Source organism: Phocoena phocoena, chromosome 13 (genome assembly GCF_963924675.1).
Source record: "Phocoena phocoena chromosome 13, mPhoPho1.1, whole genome shotgun sequence".
Classification (NCBI taxonomy): domain Eukaryota; kingdom Metazoa; phylum Chordata; class Mammalia; order Artiodactyla; family Phocoenidae; genus Phocoena; species Phocoena phocoena.
The window spans coordinates 40,528,648-40,555,416 of NC_089231.1; the positions used below are offsets into that span (position 1 = coordinate 40,528,648).

Below are 26,769 nucleotides of genomic sequence, written 5' to 3' on the forward strand. Positions count from 1 at the left end.
CATGAAGACCTACATGAGAACTTTTGCTTACCATGTATTACATTGCATTGGAAATTAATTTCCTTCGATACTTAGACTATATAAGCAATCTTCACAAAGAATGAACTTCAACTTAAAACTCAATCTCTAGGTTTAGGTAAAAAAGGGATATAAATCCAAATTGTGAAGCCAAATTTAAAAAAATTAACTTTCCTTTTGATCAAGTATGTATTAATGAGTAGGCTGCTGCTGTTTGTTTTGAATAAGACACCTGAATTACAACAATAAAACACCTTTGAAATGTTAATGTGTGTGTCCAATTGACTTTGAGTTTTCAAAAACGAACAGGTGCTGAAAACTCAGATTCAGAAGGGGAAATAACGGCCAATATAATCAGAGTTCCCTAGGTTCACTTTGCAGAGATGGGTAGGCTTGTATCAGAAACACTAGAATTCTCCAAGACCTTTAGTGTTGAATTCAGATCGAATCATTTCTTTTGTCTTCAATCAAATGAGGTCATTGGCAACAATTTGAAGTCTTCAACTTCAAAACCAAGTCACAGTGGTTTAAACAACTCTTAGTTTGTACTTACCACACTGTTGTGTTGAATTGTGTCCCGCCCCCTTAAAAGATATGTTCAACTCCTAACCTCTGTTACCTGAGAATGTGACTGTATTTGAAAATAGGGTCTTTGCAGATGTAATCAAGTAAAGATGAGGTCATACTGGTTTAAGGTAGGCCCTAATCCAATGACTGGTATGCATATAGAAGAGATGAATTCAGACACAGAGGGGACTCACAGAGAGAGAAGGATGCTATGTGAATGTGGAGGCAGAGACTGAAGTGATGCATCCATAAGGGAAAGAATGCCAAGGACGGCAGCAACCACCTGAAGTTAGGAGACAGGCATGAAACCAGTCCTTCCCCAGAGCCTTCAGGGGAGCATGGCCCTTGCCAGCACCTTTGATTTTGGATTTCTAACCTCCAGACTGTGATAGAATCAATTTCTGTTGTATTAAACCACTCTGTCTGTGGTACCAGAAATGTGGCGCTGCTTTAACAAATACCTAAAAATGTCGATGTGGCTTTAGAATTGGGTGGAAGCTGGAAGAGTTTTGAGGCTCGTGATACAAAAAGTCTAGGTTGCCTTGAAGAGATTGTTGGTAGAAATATGGACATTAAAGGTGACTTTGGCAGGGTCTCAGAAGGAAGTGAAAAGGACAGTAGAGGAATCCTCTGTCATCTTAGAGAATACATATATTTTCATGAACAGAATTTTGCTAGAAATAATGAGCATTAAAAAAATACTTCTATACAGAGTGAAGTCAGAAAGAGAAAAACAAATATCGTATATTACTGCATATATGTGGAATCTAAAAAAATAGTATAGATGACCTTATTTGCAAAGCAGAACTAGAGACACAGATGTAGAGAACAAATGTATGGATACCAAGGGGGAAGGGGGGATGGGAGGAACTGGGAGATTGGGACTGACACATATACACTACTGATACTATGTATAAAATAGAGAACTAATGAGAACATACTGTATAGCACAGGGAACTCTACTTAATCCACTGTGGTGACCTAAATGGGAGGGAAATCCAAAAGGGAGGGGATATATGTGTACGTATGGCTGATTCATTTTGCTGTGCAGTAGAAGCTATTAAAACATTGTGAAGCAACTATACTCCAATAAAAATTAAAAATAAAAACTTCTGGTGGGGGGAATTCCCTGACAATCTAGTAGTTAGAACTCAGCACTTTCACAGCCGGGGCCCAGGTTCAACCCCTGGTCTGGGAACTAAGATCCCACAAGCCACGTGGCATGGCCAAAAAAGAGGTCTTAGGCAGAAATGAAGAAAACATTACTGGAAACTGGAGAAAGGTGATAGATGTTAGAAAGTAGCAGAAACTTGGCTGAATCATATTCTGCTGTTGGACAGAAAACAGAACTTGTGACGACCTTGGGTAATTAACTGAGGATATTTCTAAGCAAAATGTGTGAAGTGTGGCTTGATGTTTTTTCCTTGCTGATTATAGTAAAATGTGAGAGGACGAGATAAATTGAGGAAGGCACTGTTAAGCAAAAAGGAATCAGTACTTGAGGATTAGGAAAATCCTCAGCCTACACAGATAGCATGCTCTGGAGACAAGGCCATAAATGTAGCTGTACAACCTTTTGGTGAAGAGGTTGGATGTGTGATTCATGGATCCAATCAACCATCTCAACAGAAACCAGGAATAGAAATGGGGTTATCCATAGGAAGGATCTGTGGAGGACCCTTGTATCCAATTGTGTGGATCCCCTGATATCCATGGAAGACCAACGTGGCTCTTGAGAATGTTATAGCACCAGAAACAACACTGCCATCTTGGACCGAATTTTTTTTTTTTTTGGCTGTGCTGCAGGGCATGCAGGATTCTAGCTCCCTGACCAGGGATTGAACCCACGCCCCCTGCAGTGGAAGCGCAGGGTCTTAAGCACTGGACAACCAGGGAAATTCCTGACAGAGACAGGACAAAATAAAGGAAAGCTGTCAGACTTTTGGGATTCTACATCCAGGAAATGGAGTACCCAGAGGGCGGGTCCACTACTGAGGGCTGAGACACCAAGGCCACCTCAGCTGAGAGTGGCTCAGGGGTCAATGGGACCTATGTGGCCCAGAGACTGGGGTTGATAGTGTTTTCACTGACCCAGAGGGCATATCAAGCCACAGAGTAATTTGGGAACTCTAAAATATTTAGAAATTAAACAACCCATATCTAAATAACCTGTGGTTCAAAGAAGAAATCACAAGGGAAATTAGAAAATGTTTTATGCTGAATGAAAATGAAATACAACATATAAAATTTTATAGGGTGCAGCTACAGCAGTGCTTAGAGGAAATTTTTTAGCTTTGAAATGCCTATATTAGAAAAGAAAATCTCGTATCAGTAACCTAAGTTTCCACCTTAAGAAACTTAAAAATGAAGAGCAAACTTAACAACAACCAAAACAAGCAGGAGGAAGGAAGTAATAATGATTTGAGTAGTAATTAATGAAATAAAAAGCAGAAAAACAATTTTAAAAAAACAAACCAAAATTTGGTTCTTTGAAAATACCAACAAAAATTGACAAGCCTTTACTAGACTCACCGAAGAAAAAAGAGAGATTAACAAAATCCGAAAAGAAGGGACATCACTACCAACCCTATAGAGATTTAAAGGGATTATTGTTATGCCAACACATTACACAACATAAGTGAAATGGGCAAATTACTAGAAATATACAAATTACTAAAACTGACTGGAAAAGAAATAGAAACTGTGAATAAATATATGAAAAGTAAAGAAATTGAGTTAGTGATAAAATTTTTTCTAACAAAGTAAAGCACAAAAGCACAGGCTCAGATGACTTCACTAGTGAATTCTATCAAACAGTTTAAGAATAATACCAGTCCTTCACAATCTCTCCCAGAAAATAAGTGGGGCCAGTAGTTACTCTGTTACCAAAGCCAGCAAAGATATCACAGGAAAATAAAACTACAGACCAATACCTCTAACAATATGGACACAAATATCTCAATCAAACAATAGTAAATTAAATCCCTTAATATATTAAAAAATTATACACCATAATCAAGTAGAATTTATCTTAGTAATACAAGGTTGGTTTAATATTCAAAAATAAATTAATGTACTTAGAGACTTAAATACTTCACTCTGAATAATGTTCACCAATAATAAAATGTCTGAGTGTTGGCATAATCACACAATATAATATTATTAGAAGTGAAAATGTACAGTGTACATCTACAAAACAATATGAACAAATTTCACACACAATGTTGAAGTCTGACTTAAAAGAGTGCATACTGAGTTCCATTTATACAAAATACAAAAATAGGCAAGGCCAACCTATCGTGCTCAAGGTTCAGTGTAGTCTACCTTTCAGGGCTAGAGGAGGGTAGCGGCTTGAGGAGAGCACAAGGGGGTTTTCTGAGGACTGATAATATTCTGTTTTTTTATCTGAGTGCTAGTAACATGAGTGTGTTCAGTTTGTGACAATTCAACAAACGGTACATGCACATATTTACTGGTAAAATCAGCATTACTAACTGATACTACTTGGCTGGTCTGCACTCAAAGCATGACAACATAGACCAAATGCACCATTTTTTATTATAATGCTTCATCTTATTTTCTGAGACCTATCCAGTCTTATTCTCACCCTGTCAGCTATTCCTCTTTTCTTTTATCTTCAATTTTTCACTCCACTCACACTTTACCTTTTTTCTACAAATATAATTAGGTCTCTACCCTCCTCAGAAAACAAAGAAACACCTTTCAATCTTGTTGCCTAGACCAACCAGTGTCCTCTCTTTTTCCTTCCTGCATTATCACATTTCTTAAAAGGAATTATTATCTATTCTCAGGGCCTTACCATACACTTCTTAACCCCTGGCAAGGACATTCCTCAGGTAACATCTCTCTCTGACCCTTCTTCTGCCCTTCGCCTTAATTCCAGCATCACCTTAGTTCTCATCATCTCCAGCTCTCTGGCACAACTCCTAGACCCCTGTTTCCTCTCCTGAGATGCTCTCCTGGCTTTGATGTTTGAACCAGCTGGGCCCAACTTCTCTGAGAAGCCCCTCTTCTTTACCAACTCTTCCTCTTCCCACCCCCGGGTACTAGTATTTCATAATTCCCTGTTTATTTTCCATAATATCTCCCTTGGTAATGTCATTCCCTTCCCCATCTTCAATCATATTTTCAGATACTAGCAAATCTTGCTAAGTTCACATTTTTAACCGCCTGTCCTCTTTCTCTCCTCTTTTTTGCCCTTTAATCCTCTCTACAAAGTACTGTCAGATACTGCCCTGAAGTACAGTTCTGGCCATCTCACATATAAATGGTCTGCACCGTTCCTAAATGCGTTCCTAATTCCTTAGCCTGGCATTCGAAACTCTCCAAACTTGACCCCAACCCATCCCTTAGCCTAGGTTCCGGCCAACCCAGATGCTGGGCTAACTCCCCAGCCTGCCCTGTACGTCCCACCGCTGGGCTCTCGCTCCTGCCGCTCCCTACCTGGGAAACCTGCGCTCCTCCAAATCTCCGTTTTACCCGGTCGTCAAGGCTCAGCTTGAGTACCGCATTCTACGGGAAATTACTGACCTTCTTTGGCTCGGCCCCGGTCCCCACGCCCTTACAGTCGACGGTAGGGTTGATCTCCGCCTTGTCCCCTCGCCATGCCAGGCTACAGCCTCTTCCCCTACAGTCATCCCCGTAACTTCTAGAACTGTCATTGCAGACAGTCAACGTGTTTGTGGTGTGTGAATGTGATCTGGTCCTCTTCCCCAAATTTACAGATGATGGGTTCTATTTTTATCTCCTTGATGCTATACTAACCTCTATCTCTATTTCTTTTTTCCTCTTTCAGTCGTCTGTCAACCGTTTTCGACCTGGGGCTCTCCCCACCAGGTCCCACCCAGAGACGCGCTCCTTCTCCCGGACCCCGCACCAGTCCTCCGAACCCCGCCGCGCGCCCGCCACAGAGCTGCAGTCCTCCGGGCGGCCTAGAGGGGCGCGCCGCTCTCACTTCCGGCGCGCGCGCCCAGAGGCCGATCTGCTCCCCGCCTGGGGTCGGTCCCCGTAGCCCGCGGAGCGAAGGGTGAGTGTGGTGGTCCGGCAGCACGGCCCTGGGTGTTTCCCAAACCGCCCTTGACCGGCCTCGGCCTTCCTCGGCCCCGGGCAGAGCCTGCGGCTGCACCAGGTGGCCGCCCCTCGATGCTACCGTCCGCCCGTCCATCTGTCCATCAGCCCATCAGTCCGTCCGTCCATCTTTCATGCATTTGTCCGTTTGCCGGTTCATCCACCCGCCCTTGCGTCGACTGACTCCACAAGCACTTACCGGGCGCCTCCTGTGTGCCAGGCCGCTAGCAGAGGAGTCGGGGAGGCACTAATGGAATCTTTCCTCCCACTTCACGCGCCCAGAGATCGCTTTTGAGTCCGCTCTCAGCCGTCCTTATTGACTTCCCAGTCTAGGTTAGATTTTTTACCAGACACTTTCAGAGCACTTTCTGCTCTCCCTTTTGTAGTTCTTATCACGATTAAATCAGGTAGTTCCGTGCGACTTTTGTTTGACATCTGCTTCTCCTTACTATTTTTAAGTTCTGTAATGCAAGGACACTGTTTATAACTCTTTGCTCAGTGCCTAGCACAGTGCCTGCACAAAGTAGGCACTCAATAAATATTGTTAGAGAAATGTGCGAAAACCACAGGCTGTCCTTAGAAGTGCTCTTGGATTGGTGGGGGAAGGCAGATGTGAAAGGGCAGTTCAGCAGAACACACATCCAAGAGTATGGACTCTGGAGTCAGACCATGTGGTTTCAAAACAGTCCCGACTACATCTCTTACTAGCCATGTGACCTGAGACAAATTGCATAACTTCTCTGTTTCTCTTCTGTAAAACTGTAGAACATAGAGTGCTATGAAGGTGAAATGAATGAAGACACTTAAAACAGGTAGACAGCACTTGACTGTAATAAAAGCTCAATTAGTGTTTAAGTAAGCAGACAATGCAGATACATTATACTGCAGTAAGCAGGATTGTCCAAAAGTGCCGTGGAGGATCTTGGGTTGAATGGACTAAGAGGTAACTGGAACCAGGATCTTATCTCCCAGAGGTGCTTCCAGCCCCCCAACTGGGTTCCCTAGACAACTCCATAAACAACTGACACTTAAATCCACACTTCTGGTCCAAAGCAGTCAACTTATGCCACACATTGGATTGGGTGATGGTGATACAGTGGTGAGCAAAAATGTTGATGTAGCTTACAATCTAATCATGGAGAAGATATGTATTACCCCAACAGTCCTACCGAAGTATATATACTGACAAAATGAGAGACGTGCTCTGAGGGAAAGCAATGCAATTCTCTTTCATTGTGTCTCTCATGACTCCTTGACTGGCCCAGGGTTCTCAAGCCTGCCTACACATCAGAATCACTTGCGGAATGTTTTACAGATCTAAAACCCGACCCACAAGTTTCTGGCTCAGGCTGGGATGAGGCCCAGGCATCTGTAAAGTGAGGTGACTGCAGTCAAAGAAAGCCTCACCTTGGCTAAAGGATTTTGTTTTGTTTGTCTTTTTAAATTTTTATTTTATACTGGAGTATAGTTGATTAACAATGTTTTGTTAATTTCAGGTATACAGCAAAGTGATTCAGTTATACGTATACCTGTATCCTTTATTTTTTTTGGCTATCAGATTTTTTTCACACACACACACACACTGTATTTTATTTTTACAAAAGATAAATAAACAGACACCAAGCATTGTAAATGGATGACCACAACAAAATCAACAATGATTCCAATTACCAAACACGAAACACACTCATACTATGTCATAATATTGACATTCAGTCCAGTAATCCTCCACTGTAACAGCTCCTTTACTTTGCAGTGAAAATTGATTTGTATATTTTTTGCTTCTGAGTCCTTGTGGAATGTTTTTTTTTTAATATTCAAACAGAAAGTCACAAAAATTATAATCATCCTCATCAGCTCACTCAGTCGCATGTAATTAATTTTTTTTATCTTGATCTTTTGTTAGCACTTTTGTGAATTCATCAGTTTTCCATTAGAGTTCTGAAAATGCTTATTCATTCAGTTCAGCACTATAGTCAGTTACCAGAAACCTGTACTTGTCAGAGTCTTTTCCATGAATTCCTTGAACATAAAACCCTCTTATAGGAACATTTTTGCAAAAGCATCAGAGTACACCCAGAACTGTCTATAAATGACAAAAGACTTAAAAATGACCACGGTTAAAGATTTGATGAAAGTTCATAATAATGCAATTGACAAGGAAATTTAGTTATTTCTGAGATATACATTTTAAAGTAATAACTAGAATTATGACATAACATTATACTAGAACATATAAGATTTTTAGAAATTTCACGTAATGTCTGAAACATTTATATTAACATATTTCCATACAAATAACCCAAAGAAAGTTTAGCATTAGTTTTGTTTGTTTGTTTTTTTGTACTGCAGGTTCTTATCAGTCATCAATTTTATACACATCAGTGTATACATGTCAATCGCAATGGCCCAATTCAGCACACCACCATCCCCGTCCCACCGCGGTTCCCCCCCCTTGGTGTCCAAACCTTTGTTCTCTACATCTGTGTCTCAACTTCTGCCTTGCAAACAGGTTCATCTGTACCATTTTCCTAGGTTCCACATACATGCGTTAATATACGATATTTGTTTTTCTCTTTCTGACTTACTTCACTCTGTATGGCAGTCTCTAGATCCATCCATGTCTCTACAAATGACTCAATTTTGTTCCTTTTGATGGCTGAGTAATATTCCATTGTATATATGTATCACATCTTTATCCATTCATCTGTCGATGGGCATTTAGGTTGATTCCATGAGCTGGCTATTGTAAATAGTGCTGCAATGAACATTGGGGTGCATGTGTCTTTTTGAATTATGGTTTTCTCTGGGTATATGCCCAATAGTGGGTTTGCTGGATCATATGGTAATTCTATTTTTAGTTTTTTAAGGAACCTCCATACTGTTCTCCATAGTGGCTGTCTGTATCAATTTACATTCCCACCAACAGTGCAAGAGGGTTCCCTTTTCTCCACACCCTCTCCAGTATTTGTTGTTTGTAGATTTTCTGATGATGCCCATTCTAACTGGTGTGAGGTGATACCTCATTGTAGTTTTGATTTGCATTTCTCTAATAATTAGTGATGTTGAGCAGCTTTTCATGTGCTTCTTGGCCATCTGTATGTCCTCTTTGGAGAAATGTCTATTTAGGTCTTCTGCCCATTTTTGGATTGGGTTGTTTGTTTCTTTAATATTGAGCTGCATGAGCTGTTTATATATTTTGGAGATTAATCTTTGTCTGTTGATTCGTTTGCAAATATTTTCTCCCATTCTGAGGGTTGTCTTTTCATCTTGTTTATGGTTTCCTTTGCTGTGCAAAAGCTTTGAAGTTTCATTAGGTCCCATTTTTTTTTTTGTTTTTATTTCCATTACTGTAGGAGGTGGATCAAAAAAGATTTTGCTGTGATTTATGTCAAAGAGTGTTCTTCCTATGTTTTCCTCTAAGAGTTTTATAGTGTCCGGTCTTACATTTAGGTCTCGAATCCCTTTTGAGTTTATTTTTGTGTATGGGTGTTAGGGAGTGTTCTAATTTCTTTTTTTTTTTTTTTCCACTACGCAGTCCTCTCACTGCTGTGGCCTCTCCCGTTGTGGAGCACAGGCTCCGGATGCGCAGGCTCAGCGGCCATGACTCACGGGCCCAGCCGCTCTGCAGCATGTGGGATCTTCCCGGACCGGGGCATGAACCCATGTCCCCTGCATTGGCAGGCAGACTCTCAACCACTGTGCCACCGGGAAAGCCCTAATTTCATTCTTTTACATGTAGCTGTCCAGTTTTCCGAACACCACTTATTATTATTTTTAACATCTTCATTGGAGTATAATTGCTTTACAATGGTGTGTTAGTTTCTGCTTTATAACAAAGTGAATCAGTTATACATATACATATGTTCCCATATCTCTTCCCTCTTGTGTCTCCCTCCCTCCCACCCTCCCTATCCCACCCCTCTAGGTGGTCACAAACCACCGAGCTGATCTCCCTGTGCTATGCAGCTGCTTCCCACTAGCTATCTATTTTATGTTTGGTAGTGTATATATGTCCATGCCACTCTCTCGCTTTGTCATAGCTTACCCTTCCCCCTCCCCAGATCCTCAAGTCCATTCTCTAGTAGGTCTGTGTCTTTATTCCTGTCTTACCACTAGGTTCTTCATGACATTTTTTTTTCTTAGATTCCATATATATGTGTTAGCATACAGTATTTGTTTTACTCTTTCTGACTTACTTCACTCTGTATGACAGACTCTAGGTCCACCCACCTCATGACAAATAACTCAATATTGTTTCTTTTTATGGCTGAGTAATATTCCATTGTATATATGTGCCACATCTTCTTTATCCATTCATCTTTTGATGGACACTTAGGTTGCTTCCATGTCCTGGCTATTGTAAACAGAGCTGCAATGAACATTTTGGTACATGACCTTTTTTTGAATTATGGTTTTCTCAGGGTATATGCCCAGTAGTGGGATTGCTGGGTCTTATGGTAATTCTATTTTTAGTTTTTAAAGGAACCTCCATACTGTTCGCTGTAGTGGCTGTATCAATTTACATTCCCACCAACAGTGCAAGAGGGTTCCCTTTTCTCCACACCCTCTCCACCATTTATTGTTTCTAGATTTTCTGATGATGGCCATTCTAACCTGTGTGAGATGATACCTCATTGTGGATTTGATTTGCATTTCTCTAATGATTAATGATGTTGAGCATTCTTTCATGTGTTTGTTGGCAGTCTGTATATCTTCTTTGGAGAAATGTCTATTTAGGTCTTCTGCCCATTTTTGGATTGGGTTGCTTGTTTTCTTGTTATTGAGCTGCGTGAGCTGCTTGTAAATTTTGGAGATTAACCCATTTTCAGTTGTTTCATTTGCAAATATTTTCTCCAATTCTGAGGATCGTCTTTTAGTCTTGTTTATGGTTTCCTTTGCTGTGCAAAAGCTTTTAAGTTTCATTAGTTCCCATTTGTTTATTTTTGTTTTTATTTCCATTTCTCTAGGAGATGGGTCAAAAAGGATCTTGCTGTGATTTATGTCATAGAGTGTTCTGCCTATGTTTTCCTCTAAGAGTTTTATAGTGTCTGGCCTTATATTTAGGTCTTTAATCCATTTTGAGTTTATTTTTGTGTATGGTGTTAGAGAGTGTTGTAATTTCATACTTTTACATGTAGCTGTCCAGTTTTCTCAGCACCACTTATTGAAGAGGATGTCTTTTCTCCACTGTATATTCTTGCCTCCTTTATCAAAGATAAGGTGACCATATGTGCGTGGGTTTATCTCTGGGCTTTCTATCCTGTTCCATTGATATATCCTTCTGTTTTTGTGCCAGTACCATACTGCCTTGATTACTGTAGCTTTATAGTATAGTCTGAAGTCAGGGAGCCTGATTCCTCCAGCTCATTTTTCATTCTCAAGATTGCTTTGGCTATTCGGGGTCTTTTGTGTTTCCATACAAATTGTGAAATTTTTTGTTCAGGTTCTGTTGAAAATGCCAGTGGTAGTTTGATAGGGATTGCATTGAATCTGTAGATTGCTTTGGGTAGTAGAGTCATTTTCACAATATGGATTCTTCCAATCCAAGAACCTGGTATATTGCTCCATCTGTTGGTATCATCTTTAATTTCTTTCATCAGTGTCATAGTTTTCTGCATACAGGTCTTTTGTCTCCCTAGGTAGGTTTATTCCTAGGTATTTTATTCTTTTTGTGGCAATGGTAAATGGGAGTGTTTTCCATAATTTCTCTCTCAGATTTTTCATCGTTAGTGTACAGGAATGCAAGAGATTTCTGTGCATTAATTTTGTATCCTGCAACTTTATTAGATTCATTGATTAGCTCTAGTAGTTTTCTGGTGGCATTTTTAGGCTTCTCTATGTATAGTATCATGTCATCTGCAAACAGTGACAAGTTTTACTTCTTCTTTTCCCGCTTGGATTCCTTTTATCTCTTTTTCTTCTCTGATTGCCATGGCTAGGACTTCCAAAACTATGTTGAATAGTAGTGGTGAGAATGGACATCCTTGTCTTGGTCCTGATCTTAGATGAAATGGTTTCAGTTTTTCACCATTGAGAATGGTGTTTGCTGTGGGTTTTTCATATATGGCCTTTATTATGTTGAAGTAGGTTCCCTTTGTGCCCACTTGCTGGAGAGTTTTTTTTCATAAATTGGTGTTGAATTTCGTCAAAAGCTTTTTCTGCATCTATTGAGATGATCATATGGCTTTTATTCTTCAATTTGTTATTATGGTATATCACGTTGATTGATTTGCATATATTGAAGAATCCTTGCATCCCTGGGATAAATCCCACTTGATCATGGTGTATGATCCTTTTAATGTGTTGTTGGATTCTGTTTGCTAGTATTTCGTTGAGGATTTTTGCATATATATTCATCACTGCTATTGGTCTGTAATTTTCTTTTTTTGTAGTATCTTTGTAGGTTTTGGTATCAGGGTGATGGTGGCCTCATAGAATGAGTTTGGGAGTGTTCCTTCATCTGCAATATTTTGGAAGAGTTTGAGAAGAATGGGTGTTAGCTCTTCTCTAAATGTTTGATAGAATTCACCTGTGACGCCATCTGGTCCTGGGCTTTTGTTTGTAGGAAGATTTTAAATCACAGTTTCAATTTCCTTACTTGTGATTGGTCTGTTCATATTTTCTATTTCTTCCTGCTTCAGTCTTGGAAGGTTATACCTTTCTAAGAATTTGTCCATTTCTTCCAGGTTGTCCACTTTATTGGCATAGAGTTGCTTGTAGTAGTCTCTTAGAATGCTTTGTATTTCTGAGGTGTCTGTTGTAACTTCTCCTTTTTCATTTCTAATTTTATTGATTTGAGTCCTCTCCTCTTTTTCTTGATGAGTCTGGCTAATGGTTTATCAATTTTGTTTATCTTCTCAAAGAACCAGAGTTTAGTTTTATTGATCTTTGCTATTGTTTTCTTTGTTTCTATTTCATTTGTTTCTGCTCTGATTTTTATGATTTTTTTCCTTCTGCTAACTCTGGGTTTTGTTTGTTCTTCTTTCTCTACTTCCTTTAGGTGTAAGGTTAGATTGTTTACTTAAGATTTTTCTTGTTTCTTGAGGTAGGCTTGTATAGCTATAAACTTCCCTCTTAGAACTGCTTTTGCTGCATGCCATAGGTTTTGGATCATCGTGTTTTCATTGTCATTTGTCTCTAGGTATTTTTTGATTTCCTCTTTGATTTCTTCAGCGATCTCTCGGGTATTTAGTAATGTATTGTTTAACCTCCATGTGTTTGTACTTTTTACATTTTTTTCCCTGTAATTCATTTCTAATCTCATAGCATTGTGGTCAGAAAAGATGCTTGATATGATTACAATTTTCTTAAATTTACTGAGGCTTGATTTGTGACCCAAGTTGTGATCTATCCTGGAGAATGTTCCATGTGCACTTGAGAAGAAAGTGTAATCTGCTGTTTTTGGATGGAATGTCCTATAAATATCAATTAAATCTATCTGGTCTATTGTGTCATTTAAAGCTTCTGTTTCCTTATTTATTTTCATTTTGGATTATCTGTCCATTGGTGTAAGTGAGGTGTTAAAGTCCCCCACTATTATTGTGTTACTGTCGATTTCCTCTTTTATAGCCGTTAGCGGTTGCCTTATGTATTGAAGTGCTCCTATGTTGGGTGCATATATATTTATAATTGTTATATCTCCTTCTTGGATTGATCCCCTGATCATTATGTAGTGTCCTTCCTTGTCTCTTGTAACATTCTTTATTTTAAAGTATATTTTATCTGATATGAGTATAGCTACTCCAGCTTTCTTTTGATTTCCATTTGCATGGAATATCTTTTTCCATCCCCTCACTTTCAGTCTGTATGTGTCCCTAGGTCTGAAGTGGGTCTCTTGTAAACAGCATATATATGGGTCTTGTTTTTGTATCCTTTCCGCGAGCTCGTGTCTTTTGGTTGGAGCATTTAATCCATTCACGTTTAAGGTAATTATCGATATGTATGTTCCTATGACCATTTTCTTAATTGTTTTGGGTTTGTTTTTGTAGGTCCTTTTCTTCTCTTGTGTTCCCCACTTAGAGAAGTTACTTTAGCATTTGTTGTAGAGCTGCTTTGGTGGTGCTGACTTCTCTTAGCTTTTGCTTGTCTGTAAAGCTTTTGATTTCTCCATCGAATCTGAATGAGATCCTTGCCGGGTAGAGTAATCTTGGTTGTAGGTTCTTCCCTTTCATCACTTTATATCATTCCACTCCCTCTGGCTTGTAGATTTTCTGCTGAGAAATCAGCTGTTAACCTTATGGGAGTTCCCTTCTATGTTATTTGTCATTTTTCCCTTGCTGCTTTCAATAATTTTTCTTTGTGTTTCATTTTTGCCAATTTGATTACTATGTGTCTCGGCGTGTTTCTCCTTGGGTTTATCCTGTATGGGACTCGCTGGGCTTTCTGGACTTGGGTGGCTATTTCCTTTCCCATGTTAGGGAGGTTTCGACTATAATCTCTTCAAATATTTTTTCTGGTCCTTTCTCTCTCTCTTCTCCTTCTGGGACCCCTATAATGCAAATGTTGTTGCATTTAAGGTTGTCCCAGAGGTCTCTTAGGCTGTCTTCATTTCTTTTCATTCTTTTTTCTTTAGTCTGTTCTGCAGCAGTGAATTCCACCATTCTGTCTTCCAGGTCGCTTGTCCATTCTTCTGCCTCAGTTATTCTGCTAGTGATTCCTTCTAGTGTAGTTTTCATTTCAGTTATTGTATTGTTCATCTCTGTTTGTTTGTTCTTTAATTCTTCTAGGTCTTTGTTAAACATTTCTTGCATCTTCTCGATCTTTGCCTCCATTCTTTTTCCGAGGTCCTGGATCATCTTCACTATCATTATTCTGAATTCTTTTTCTGGAAGGTTGCCTATCTCCACTTCATTTAGTTGTTTTTCTGGGGTTTTATCTTGTTCCTTCATCTGGTATATAGCCCTCTGCCTTTTCATCTTGTCTGTCTTTCTGTGAATGTGGTTTTTGTTCCACAGGCTGCAGGATTGTAGTTCTTCTTGCTTCGGCTGTCTGCCCTCTGGTGGATGAGGCTATCTAAGAGGCTTGATGGGAGGGACTTGTGGTGGGTAGAGCTGACTGTTGCTCTGGTGGGCAGAGCTCAGTAAAACTTTAATCCACTTGACTGTTGATGGGTGGGGCTGGGTTCCCTCCCTGTTGGTTGTTTGGCCTGAGGCAACCCAAAACTGGAGCGTAAGTGGGCTCTTTGGTGGGGCTAATGACAGACTCTGGGAGGGCTGACACCAAGGCGTCCTTCCCAGAACTTCTGCTGCCAGTGTCCTTGTCCCCACGGTGAAACAGAGCCACCCCCCGCCTCTGCAGGAGACCTTCCAACACTAGCAGGTAGGTCTGGGTCAGTCTCCTCCGGGGTCACTGCGCCTTCCCCTGGGTCCCGATGTGCACACTACTTTGTGTGTGCTCTCCAAGAGTGGAGTCTCTGTTTCCCCCAGTCCTGTCGAAGTCCTGCTATCAATTCTCATTAGTGTTCAAAGTCTGATTCTCTAGGAATTCCTCCTCCCGTTGCCGGACCCCCGGTTGGGAAGCCTGACGTGGGACTCAGAACCTTAACTCCAGTGGGTGGACTTCTGTGGTATAAGTGTTTGCCAGTCTGTGAATCACCCACCCACCAGTTATGGGATTTGATTTTACTGTGATTGCGCCCCTCCTACCGTCTCATTGTGGCTTCTCCTTTGTCTTTGGTCGTGGGGTATCTTTTTTGGTGAGTTCCAGTGTCTTCCTGTCGATGATTGTCCAGCAGCTAGTTGTGATTCTGGTGTTCTCGCAAGAGGGAGTGAGAGCACGTCCTTCTACTCCACCATCTTGGTTCCTCCTCCCCTGTATCTATTCTTTTTCAAATGCTTTTCCCATTAGGTTATTATAGAATATGGAGCAGAGTTCCCTGTGCTATTCAGTAGGTCCTTGTTGGTTATCTATTGTTTTTGTTTTTGCTTTTTTAAAACTAGTCAGAGGAACTGGATGAGATTTGCAATTTGAAGTCACTGTGGTTACACTATAAATAGACTGTGGGTTATTGTACAGTGTAACAGGAAGGATAGTTGCTGGAATGAAGAAGGTGGTGGCAGAGATGGGAAAGAGCAGATTCTGGAAATAGGAAATAAAATCAATGGGACTTAATTTGCATTAAATACAGGAAGGAGGTATTAGGAATGCTTCCAGGTTTCTGGCAGTGCAGCCGTATGGTTGTTCCTACTTCCGAAAGGGGAATCACTGGGAGAGGAGCAGGTTGGGGTGGGAGGAATCATCAATTGATCATGGATGTGCTGAGTTTGAGGTCCTTTTGAGAAATTCAAGAAGAGTTATGATGAGGCTTCCATGGTGGCATAGTGGTTAAGAATCCGCCTGCCAATGCAGGGGACACGGGTTCAAGCCCTGGTCCACAGAGCAACTAAGCCCATGTGCCACAACTACTAAGCCTGAGCTCTAGAGCCTGTGAGCCAGAACTGCTGAAGCCCGCACGCCTAGAGCCCATGCTTCGCAACAAAAGAAGCCACCTCAATGAGAAGCTCGTGCACCACAACGAAGAGTAGCCCCCACTCGCTGCAACTAGAGAAAGCCCGCGCGCAGCAACAGAGACCCAACACAGCCAATAAATAAAGAAATAAATTTATTTTTAAAAAAAGAAAAAGAGTTGTGATGGATGTGAGTCGCAATGGATAAATAGGGCTGGAGCTCAGATGAGAGGTCCAGACTAGAGATCGATGGTAACTGAAGGTAAGGATGAGACTGCCTGGGAGAGCATGAGAAGAGTGGTGGACTAAGGGCTAACCTGTGGAACTCTGATGTAAAGGAGGATGGACTTGTGAAGGAGATGGAGAAGGAACAGCGATAATTCTTCAGCCACCCAATGGAGGACAAGTTGCTGAGGCATAGTATTTATACTGATGCACAGATCTGACAATGCATCATCATGGGATTTCTTAAATGTCAATTGCTGTAATAAGACCTAAAGAAATGTATTTAGTATTTTCCAAATACCACAAAATTAAGTAGAAAAATGTCCCCAAGTTTCTCTGTGTTTAGGTTCCTCCTCTCACTATTCCTTAACTCTGCCAAGGCTCTGGCCCAGGGTTTTTACCCTGGCTGCACATCGGAAGCATTTGTGGCACTTATTGAAGCCCCACCCATGGAGATTCTGATTCAACAAGTCTGAGGGCCATGCATGGCTGTTTCTGAGCCATAGCCATGAGCCTGGCCTTTCTGAATCACCTGCAGTTTCCTCGGTGGGCCACATCCTCTCATACCTACTGCTCCTTGCCTGAATGACCTCCCTCTACAGCTCCACCCAGCTCACTCATACCAGACTCTGCTGAGATGGTTCCCCCAGGCAGGCAGTTCTTCCTGGTCTTAGTCATCTTTCCGGGCTACCTTATCTGCTTCCCTCCATTCTTGGATGTATTGCACTGTGTTTGCCTGTTTCCCTATCACTTCCCCTTATTAAACTAGGAGTCCTTGAAGACAGACCTCTGAATCCTGAGAGTCCTGTTCAGTACACTGCCTAGCACATAGCTCAAATATTGTTGAGATAATAGATGAAGGAATCCATTCCTCTTTCCTTTGTGCTGTCTCAGAATCTTGTGACTTAAAGTCAGGAAAAATTCTTCCGGGCTTCCCTGGTGGCACAGTGGTTAAGAATCCGCCTGCCAATGCAGTGGTCACAGGTTCGAGCCCTGGTCCGGGAAGTTCCCACATGCAGATGGAGCAACTAAGCCCATGTGCCACAACTACTGAAGCCTGCACACCTAGAGCCCATGCTCTGCAATGAGAGAAGCCACTGCAATGAGAAGCCTGCACACCACAACGAAGAGTAGCCCCTGCTCGCCGCAAGTAGAGAAAGCCTGTGCACAGCAATGAAGACCCAACACAGCCAAAAATAAATAAATTAAAATTAAAAAAAATAAAGAACTAAACATTAAAAATAAAAAAGAAAAATTCTTCCCTTTTTTGTACATTCACCCTGGCCATTCTCCATGACCTTTTCCTAACATTTTCACCCTTATTTTTTTATTTTTATGTTTTTTAGAAAGCAGATTTTTTTTTTTTTTTTTTTTTTTTTTTTTGCGGTACGCGGGCCTCTCACTGTTGTGGCCTCTCCCGCTGCGGAGCACAGGCTCCGGACGCGCAGGCTCAGCAGCCATGGCTCACCGGCCTAGCCCCTCCACGGCATGTGTGATCTTCCCGGACCGGGGCACAAACCCACGTCCCCTGCATCGGCAGGCGGCCTCTCAACCGCTGCGCCACCAGGGAAGCCCTAGAAAGCAGATTTTAAAAAATTTTATATATTTATTTATTTATTTTTGGCTGCGTTGGGTCTTCGTTGCTGTGTGCGGGCTTTTTCTAGTTGTGGCGAGCGGGGGCTACTCTTCGTTACAGTGCACGGGGTTCTCATTGCAGTGGCTTCTCTTGTTGCATAGCACGGGCTCTAGGCACACAGGCTTCAGTAGTTGTGGCACATGGGCTCTAGGGTGCAGGCTCAGTAGTTGTGGCACACGGGCTTAGTTGCTCTGCGGCATGTGGGATCTTCCTGGACCAGGGCTTGAACCTGTCTCCTGCATTGGCAGGTGGATTCTTAACCACCGTGCCACCAGGGAAGTCCTTCACCCTCATTCTTAATTTATAGTAGCAACCAGGATTGTCCTGGGCATTAACCCGTTCTGTAATTTAAAAAAACAAGTGCTTTAGAGTTGGGCTACTCTAGGTTCATGTCTTGACTTTGCCGTATACCAGTTTGGGGCCTTGGGCAAATTATTTAACTTTCAAGAACCTCAGTTTCCTTGTCTGTAAAGTGGGGCTGATAATACATACCTATTAGTGTTATTTACAAGCCTCAAAAAATTGTATTTGTAAAGTGCCTGGCCCATAGTAGGTTTATTAAGTGCAAATTCCCTTCTTTGGGGAGACCCTATGGCTTAATAGAAAGAACTAATAAATCCTCTGGTTGCAAAGGGCCATTCTGCTGCTTACTGGCTGTGTGTCTTTGGTCCCCTTGTGATTCTCAGTAGCCTCATTTGGAAAATGGGCATAATTATGATTATCCTTATAGAATTATTAGGGAAATTATATTAAATTTATGTCAAGTATCTAGCTAGTGCTTGGCATCTAGTAGGTGCTCAGTAAAATGGTGGTTATTATTCTGAGAGGTGATAATATACTATAGTGTTTTTCCTGATTTCCATGATGTATAAGCATTAGTTATTATCCCTAATGTCGTCTCTAACATTGTTACAAAAAGTTGAATTTATTTCAGTGGTACTTTAACTTTTCTGTTTTACATCCTGAGAAAAATCCTGAATCATCTATAAAGGTATTATTTACATGGAAGCTCCCTTTTAGTCAGTTTCCTTTACAGTGCTACACTCGGTGGCAACTGGCTTTCAAACACCTGAATTTATATTCTAAACACATTTTTTTTTCCCTGTGTGATATTAGCATTGTCCACCTCAGGAGCTCTTTGGAGAACTGGAATTCAGAAAGAATCTCTCAGACACGAGACGTCCATCCCCTCCCCGCTTCAACTAGGCAGCCTCTTCAGACTATCTCTGCCCAGAATGGCAGGAAGGTCGGCAGCCTTGGTCTACCATGCTCCAAAAGAGCAGGAAGGACTCATAATTGTGAAGGTCGAAGAAGAAAATTATGTTTGGGGGCAGGACTTTGGCCTTCAGGGCAATGCCTATAGTCAGGAGGCCTTCCGCCAGCGGTTCAGGCAGTTCGGTTACTCTGACTCCGCGGGGCCCCGGGAGGCTCTGAGCCGGCTCCGTGAGCTGTGCTGTCAGTGGCTGAGGCCAGAGGTGCACAGCAAGGAGCAGATCCTGGAGCTGCTGGTGCTGGAGCAGTTCCTGAGCATGCTGCCAGAGGAGCTGCAGACCTGGCTTCGAGGGAACCAACCAGGGAGTGGAGAGGAAGCCGTGGTGATGCTGGAGGAGCTGGAGAAAGAGCTTGACGAGCCAAGGCAACAGGTAAGTAGGTGTTTTGTTTGCTTGTTTTACTGACTGTAAGTTAATGAGGAAGCCATTCTGAGTGGCCTTGACTGGGCTCCCCGAGAATTATAAAATGTTTGACCTTTGGGTTATTATTTGTGCACTGGGATCAAGTCACTAGAGCTTTTAGTCTTGTTGTTTTCTATCTAATCACCTGAATGAGTTTCTGATTCTGGCTGCCCTGCCCTGTTAATCTAGGGGTTTTCCTCTTGTATGTCCTCAGAATCATAGTGTTGGTACTTGATTACTCCTAGGACACAGCTCATGGCCAAGGAATGATCTGGAAGGAAATGACATCTGTGGGAGCACTGAAGTCGCTGAGTATCCAGCTGGAGCCCTTGGAGAACCAGGGCAAGAATGAGATTCAGGAGCCCCAGGGTTTCTGTGAGAGAGGTGAGGAGCCACAGTCCATTGAGGTTGAGGGCGGAGGTGAGGGCTTAAATCCGTGGCATGGGTCATTTTCTTAACAACTGCCTCTTATGACTGTCATTAAGTGCTGTGAAAAAGCCCCCTTGCCTAGAAATATTCTTCCATTGGCTCTGCCTAGAATCTGAAATTCCAATATAATTTCTAATTTGGGGTTAAGAATTAAGGTCTCTAATAAAATTCTCTAATAATCTCCATAATATTCAAAGAGCAGTATTCTGGTTTTTTAATATTATGGTCCTACTGACAAGGCAGTCCCTAAGATGGAGATGCATAATGTATCAATAAGAGAAGCCACATAGTAACTTGAAAAGGGAAAATTTAATGTTAAGAATTATTAATTATGCCAGAGGATTACTTACTAATTAGTTTTTAAAACCCCCATAACGTATACAGAAGTAACACATACAGGGAGTCTCTAGGGTTGAGGCAGAGCACCCAAGAAAGGAACAAATCTGCAAGAGGGTGCTGCATCTTCCCCCTCCCTTGGCAGAACTGAGATCCAGATCTTGTTGGAGAGGACACAGCTATGTTCCACTGGGTGGAGATGCCCCCTGAGTGCTTGCTGGCAGATTTGCTGGGAAACTGCTCTTTGGCGTATGAAGGAAAGCCATTCATGGGTGGGGGGAAAGTGTGTGTTCTAGGGGGCAGAACTCAGAAGCTACCCTCTGGGGTGTCAGGAGCAACCCCCCACCATGGGGAGGTGCCATGACACAGAACTTGCTGCAAAGCCACCCTCAGGGATGGTGCCCCTGAAACTGATTGGCACTGCTGGGTGCCCCACACGTTGCAGGGAAAAAGAGAGCACACCAGCACCAGGAAGAAAAGCCCCTTCCTCCTCCAGGGTCTGTTCAGCCCCTACTGTTAAAGGTCACATCGTTGTCAGCTGGCCAGGGAGAAGTGTTGCACAGGCAGGGCACTGAAAGGTGGATTTGAAGCTGACCAAAAGGGCTTTGATTATGTTATTGGCAAAATCATCCCTATGGGCAGCATGTACATCAGGCCTGTTAACTTGTTCTCATTAACAAGTTTGTTACAGCCAACTACCCTTCTGATTTCATCTTTACCAAGCAATCTTATTAAATTCCTATGAAGCCTAGCTATAATAAAAATGTACATTAGTCTAGTCTGGTCTGTGTGACAGTTAAATTACTCATTAATTTTTGTTATGGTTTTATTGCTCAGTTTCATGAGCTTGGCTAATGAGAGTTAACCCCAAGAGGTAAATCTATTCATTGTATGATGATAAAGTTAGGTTTATGAGGCCACAAGGTCAAGGGCTAGATCTTGGACCATGGCATTCACCAAAGGTATCCATGCATCTGTACACTGAGACCTCCTAGGAAACTCCCTCCCAGCACCCGCCCCCCACATCATTAGCCAAGTAAGCCCACTTAAATATTTTCCGCATCAAGCAAAAACTACATTCAAGTGGATTTAAAAAAATCATCTCCTCAAGTCCCCTGCCTTAAAGTAGGTAAATATCTAGATCAGTTAGGGTAGATGACTGCTATTTCCTTCTTTTAAGGTCTTGAGGAACAGAGACTGTGCTGTAATTTTTTAAGTCGTTCTTGGGCTTTTCATACTGATATTTGTTGTGGCCTGAATTATGTCCCCCCAGTTTCTATGTTGAAGCCCTACCCCCACCCAGTACCCGAGAACATGACTGTATTTGAGGTAGGGCCTTTAAATAAGTAAATAAGTTAATATGAGATTGTTAGGGTGAGCCCTAATCCAATACGACGGTGTCCTTGTAAGAAGCGGAGATTGGGACATAACACAAATCGAGGGACAACCGTATAAGGACACAGTGGGAAGGAGCCACTGCAAGCCAAGGAGAGATAGACCTCAAATGATACCAAACCTGCCAACACCTTGATCTTGGACTTCCAGCCTCCAGAACTGTGAGAAAATAAATTTCTGTTGTTTAAGCCATCCAGTGTAGGGTATTTTGTTACGGCAGGCAGACGGGCAAACTAAAACGGTATTAAACTTCTTCTCTGTGTCCATATGAACTACTTACTGCTTTAATTTAATTCCATTTTATTTTATTTGTTTAGCAGAATCCTCATAAAACACACCTGTTCTTGAAGGTAATGAGTACACTGCCCTTTGACTTTGTTTTAACTAAGCATTTCACTGCCTCTGATTCCATCTGTGTTCCATCTCTCCGGTCATCACAGCTCATTCCTCTGGACGTGCTTCAGTTTCTCCACATTCATTTGAAGTACAGGGATAAAAAAAATTAAGTACTCTAATGAAGATCTGGTCAGTTTACAAGGTAGATTCACACACACCCCAACTCTTATTTGTTGCACTCTATATATTTTTATTTGTTTGCCCCTTCACAGTGGTATTATGTTGTTGACTCAATCAACTTATGGCCACAGTGATTCCATCTTCCAGCCTTCCTTGGCCTTAGCAAAATGTCCTCATCCTCCGTTTATGCCTGATTCCTAAGTATATGGTCTTGAATGGCCTTGACTGGGTTTCTGATAAATCTCATTATGATGATCTCTTTCTAGTCTTGAGGGTCTTAGCTCCACCTCTGAAGAATTAATGTGGATCATTTCACATCTCTTACCTAGGTCAATAAGGATTAAATCATTGGAGGAATCCACCTTGATAGGATTGTAAGAGTTGCCATGTCATTTTTACAACCTTACACTCTTGGTTATATAATATAATATATAATTTTCCTTAGCTTCTTCACTAGCCTAGCAGTATGTTTTGCTAGAAGAAGAGCCTGAGATGGAGATTTGAGTGCAGGTGGTTTACTGAGGGCGTGCTCCTCAGGAGAACTCTGTGATGGAGTGAGAGAGGTAGGGTTAGGAAGGGAAAAGATCAAGCAATGATATGGTCTCGGGTAAAACCTAGCCTTGGCTTAATCCATGAGGTGGGGCTTTGGGGGGACCCCCTGGAGCATAATTGTACTGCTGAGTTGTTCCTTCTTGAGGCGGGGTTGGGGGGCAGTGAGGGTCGAAGTAATTTCCTAGGCCAGGTGGCTTTCATCAGCCAGGGCAATGCTCCAGAGAAGAGGGAAGCTGTGGGTCGTTAGGAGCCAACACTCACAGCGGCTGGGGGAAGGAGGCACTGTGTTGGTGAAGGGGATCTGAGTGGGTAGTGGAGCCTATATAGTATTAAGGCTGAATCATATTTGCCCATGTGCAATTAAAGGCCAAGTCCGAGTTAAGATGATTTTAGACCATACAGGTCACTGAAAAGGTAGGGAAGTAGTGGGATGGGGTGAGGGGATGTTATATAGAAGAGCTCTTCTACAGAGGAACCTGTGGCTTATTTCTCTTCCGAAGAGCCTCCTATAATCTATACCCTGCCCTCCAGCATCTGGACTTTGGGCTTGATTGTAAATTATCACTCACTCTTGGAAGATATCAATTAGATTGTTTGGATTATTTTTGTACCAATATTTCTAAATATTCAAGTAATCATCTCATATTCTACTTTTAATCTCTGTCATTTCCAGGAATTACTCTAGTTAACTGTTTATCCTAATTTTTTAAAATGTAATATACAGGGTTTCCCTGGTGGCGCAGTGGTTGGGAGTCCGCCTGCCGATGCAGGGGACACGGGTTCGTGCCCCGGTCCGGGAGGATCCCACATGCCGCGGAGCGGCTGGGCCCGTGAGCCATGGCCGCCGAGCCTGCGCGTCCGGAGCCTGTGCTCCGCAACGGGAGAGGCCACAACAGTGAGAGGCCTGCGTACCACACAAAAAAATAAATAAATAAATAAATAAAAATGTAATATACATATATAGTTGAAAGAATAAGAGTCTTGGTATTTTCCTGATCGATACATCTAAGGTCAAGATTTTTCTCTGGTCTCATCATTTGTCTTCATGTGATTATAGAATTTGAAGAAGTATTTTAAATCCTATAAATTACATTGCTTTTCTAATTTTCACAGCCCTAAATTTGTCCCTACACAATTTTATTGCCACTTTATACCCTTTATAATGTATACTCTTTATACTTTGACCTAGTTACTACTTTCACAAGATTTCTCATTAGGTTGTCAGGTCTCTGACTTTAACCAAGTCGGTGCTTATTATTCTTCTGCCTTTTTTATATATTATGCTTTTATTCGTAAATTTTCCCTTTTTGAACGAGCATAGCCTTGAGTAATTTAAATTTCTATTTAAGATCCAAGAACAGTGTGAATTTTAGTGTTCTGTCCTGATCTAAGAGGCAGTGTTGTCCATCTGTGATTCCTGGTAAGGAGTGAGGAAAGGGAAAGCTGGATAGCTCCCTGCTTTGGTCACGTAATCATTGTGAGCCTTTATTGTTGTGTTTGAAGTGTGATGAACTCCAAGAATATCAAAAAGAAGTATTTGTTTTCATAGAAAAACATGACTTTTCTGAAGCTAAATAAAAATGGTTTTTAAATTAATTTTTTTTTCTTAGTGCAACTACAGCCCTGCTTCCTTCCAGTAGGGAAAGCAGATGACATAGGGGGAAAGAGCAGGCCTTGATGTTAAGCATCTTTGTTAGGATCCCGACTCTACCAATTACTAATTCTGTGGCCTTACATCAGTGACATAGCCTCTCTGAGCCTTCGTTTCCTGATGTGTAAAATTCATATAAGTTTAGAGGGCTTTGGGGGGGACGAAAGTAACTTAACAGTTCTTCAGATTTTCCCCACTCAAAATAATTGAAGTTACCTCAGCCATCATCCAGTAGTCTCCTGTTCTGAGTTACTAGAAATCGAGAAATGAGAGGGGTGTGTCGTGTGAGAGCTGAAGGTTTGGCACCAGGCAGTCACGTCTGCCTCTTGTTTCCATCCACCATCTTTGACCATTTATACATAAAAAAGTGAACATAGAAGACTCCCACCTGGCCCCAGAATGAGTCAGGAACTCACAATATTCCTTTTCTTATGCTCTGCATGTCTTATTCTATTTGCTTATAATCATTTGATCAACTTAGAACCTGCCAGAATCTGCAATTTACCTTTGTACCACCTACCTCTGTCCAATTCTAACCCCTAAAGCATTTCCTAATTGTATCTCCTGCTCTCCTATTTTTGTAGAAGCACTGCTGATTCAAGACTCTTAGACATCTGTCTTTATTCTAATTACTCTTTATCACCTCTTTTCCTTTCCCTCATTACCTAAAAGCACATCTTCTCCTCTAACCCAAGATTGTCTCCCAGCTTCCTGGTCTCTCACTGCTACTCCTGTTTATCACTAACTCCTTTAACTAATGTCTTGCCCTGTTCACCATCCCTCCTTTCCAATGCTGACTCTCATTCTAGTCTATGTTACTCTCTGAGGGTGCCAACTCTCCCTACCCCAGGCCACTTTTCTAAATTCTAGGTTGGGAAGCTAGTTTTTAAGAGTTTTCCTTCTAATAGGTAAATACCTATTTCATTTGGTTTATTTTCTGTTTCTGCTACAGTAAGTTCTTTTCTTCCAACATGGGGAGCAAATGACACTTGCATTTTCTGTTCACATTTTTAGATGGCAAGCTGGTGGCTGACAAATTGTTGACAGCAAAGCAAGAAATTATTGAATGTGTGGCATCAGCAGCCATGATATCCTCAAGACGACTCCCTGGGGAAACTCCTTCAGGACAGGTAGTTGAAGAAGCTTTGGGAGGTCTGGACAATTTTGAGAAGCCAAAAGGAAGTGCTTCAGGGGACAAAATGAGTCAGCTCCCTTCCCAGGAAAGACATTTTAGCCTGACAAACTTCAACAAGGAAATCTCCACAGAAGAGAGTGTCCTGGAATGTAATGAAGGTGAAGGAAGTCTCAGTCTGAACTCAAATGTTATAACACAACCGAGAATTCACGCTGGGGGAAAGCTCTATGAGTGCTTCGACTGTGGGAAAGCCTTTTGCCAGAGCTCAAAGCTGATTAGACATCAGAGAACTCATACTGGAGAGAGACCTTATGCATGTAAAGAATGTGGCAAAGCCTTTAGTCTGAGCTCAGACCTTGTTAGACATCAGAGAATTCATAGTGGTGAAAAACCCTACGAATGTTGTCAATGTAGAAAAGCTTTCAGGGGCAGCTCAGAGCTCATCCGGCATCGGAGAATTCACACTGGAGAGAAACCTTATGAATGTGGTGAATGTGGGAGAGCTTTCAGCCGGAGCTCAGCCCTTATTCAGCATAAGAAAATTCACACTGGAGACAAAGGCTATGAATGTATTGAATGTGGTAAGGCTTTTGGTAGAAGCTCTATCCTTACTGAACATCAAAGAATTCACACTGGAGAGAAACCTTATGAGTGTAATGAATGTGGAAAATCCTTCAATCAGAGCTCAGCCCTCACCCAGCACCAGAGAATCCACACTGGAGAAAAGCCTTATGAATGTAGTGAATGTAAGAAAACATTTAGGCATAGATCAGGCCTTATGCAGCATCAGAGAACTCACACCAGAGTTTAACTCTTTGGGTAAGAGTTGTACAACTATGAAATACTAGGAATTCACTTTGGGGGTGAATAATGGGATATGTATATATGATATATATGTGATATAACGGGATATATTTTATATATATATATATATATATATATACATATATATATATATATGGTTCTGTTGAAATGCATGTATGGCAGGGGAGTACCTAGCCTGGTCCATGAGTCACTAAAGGCTTCCTGGATGTGATGAAATCTCAGTTGAGGCATAAAAGGTGGGTAGAAGTTAGCCAGACCAAGGCAAGAAGGAAGAG

At 41.7% G+C, this 26,769-nt stretch overlaps 1 protein-coding gene across 1 annotated transcript in view; it reads left to right on the forward strand.

Moving 5' to 3' along the window:
• Positions 1–26,537, forward strand: part of ZSCAN30 (zinc finger and SCAN domain containing 30) — a 28,631-nt gene extending 2,094 nt beyond the window's left edge. The window contains exons 2-4 of the mRNA XM_065890344.1: positions 19,114–19,625; positions 19,901–20,039; positions 25,549–26,537. Of these exons, the coding sequence (XP_065746416.1) occupies positions 19,114–19,625; positions 19,901–20,039; positions 25,549–26,480 (1,583 nt within the window). The 3' untranslated portion in view covers positions 26,481–26,537. The remainder of the gene's footprint in view (positions 1–19,113; positions 19,626–19,900; positions 20,040–25,548) is intronic.
• Positions 26,538–26,769: the final 232 nt, after the last annotated feature.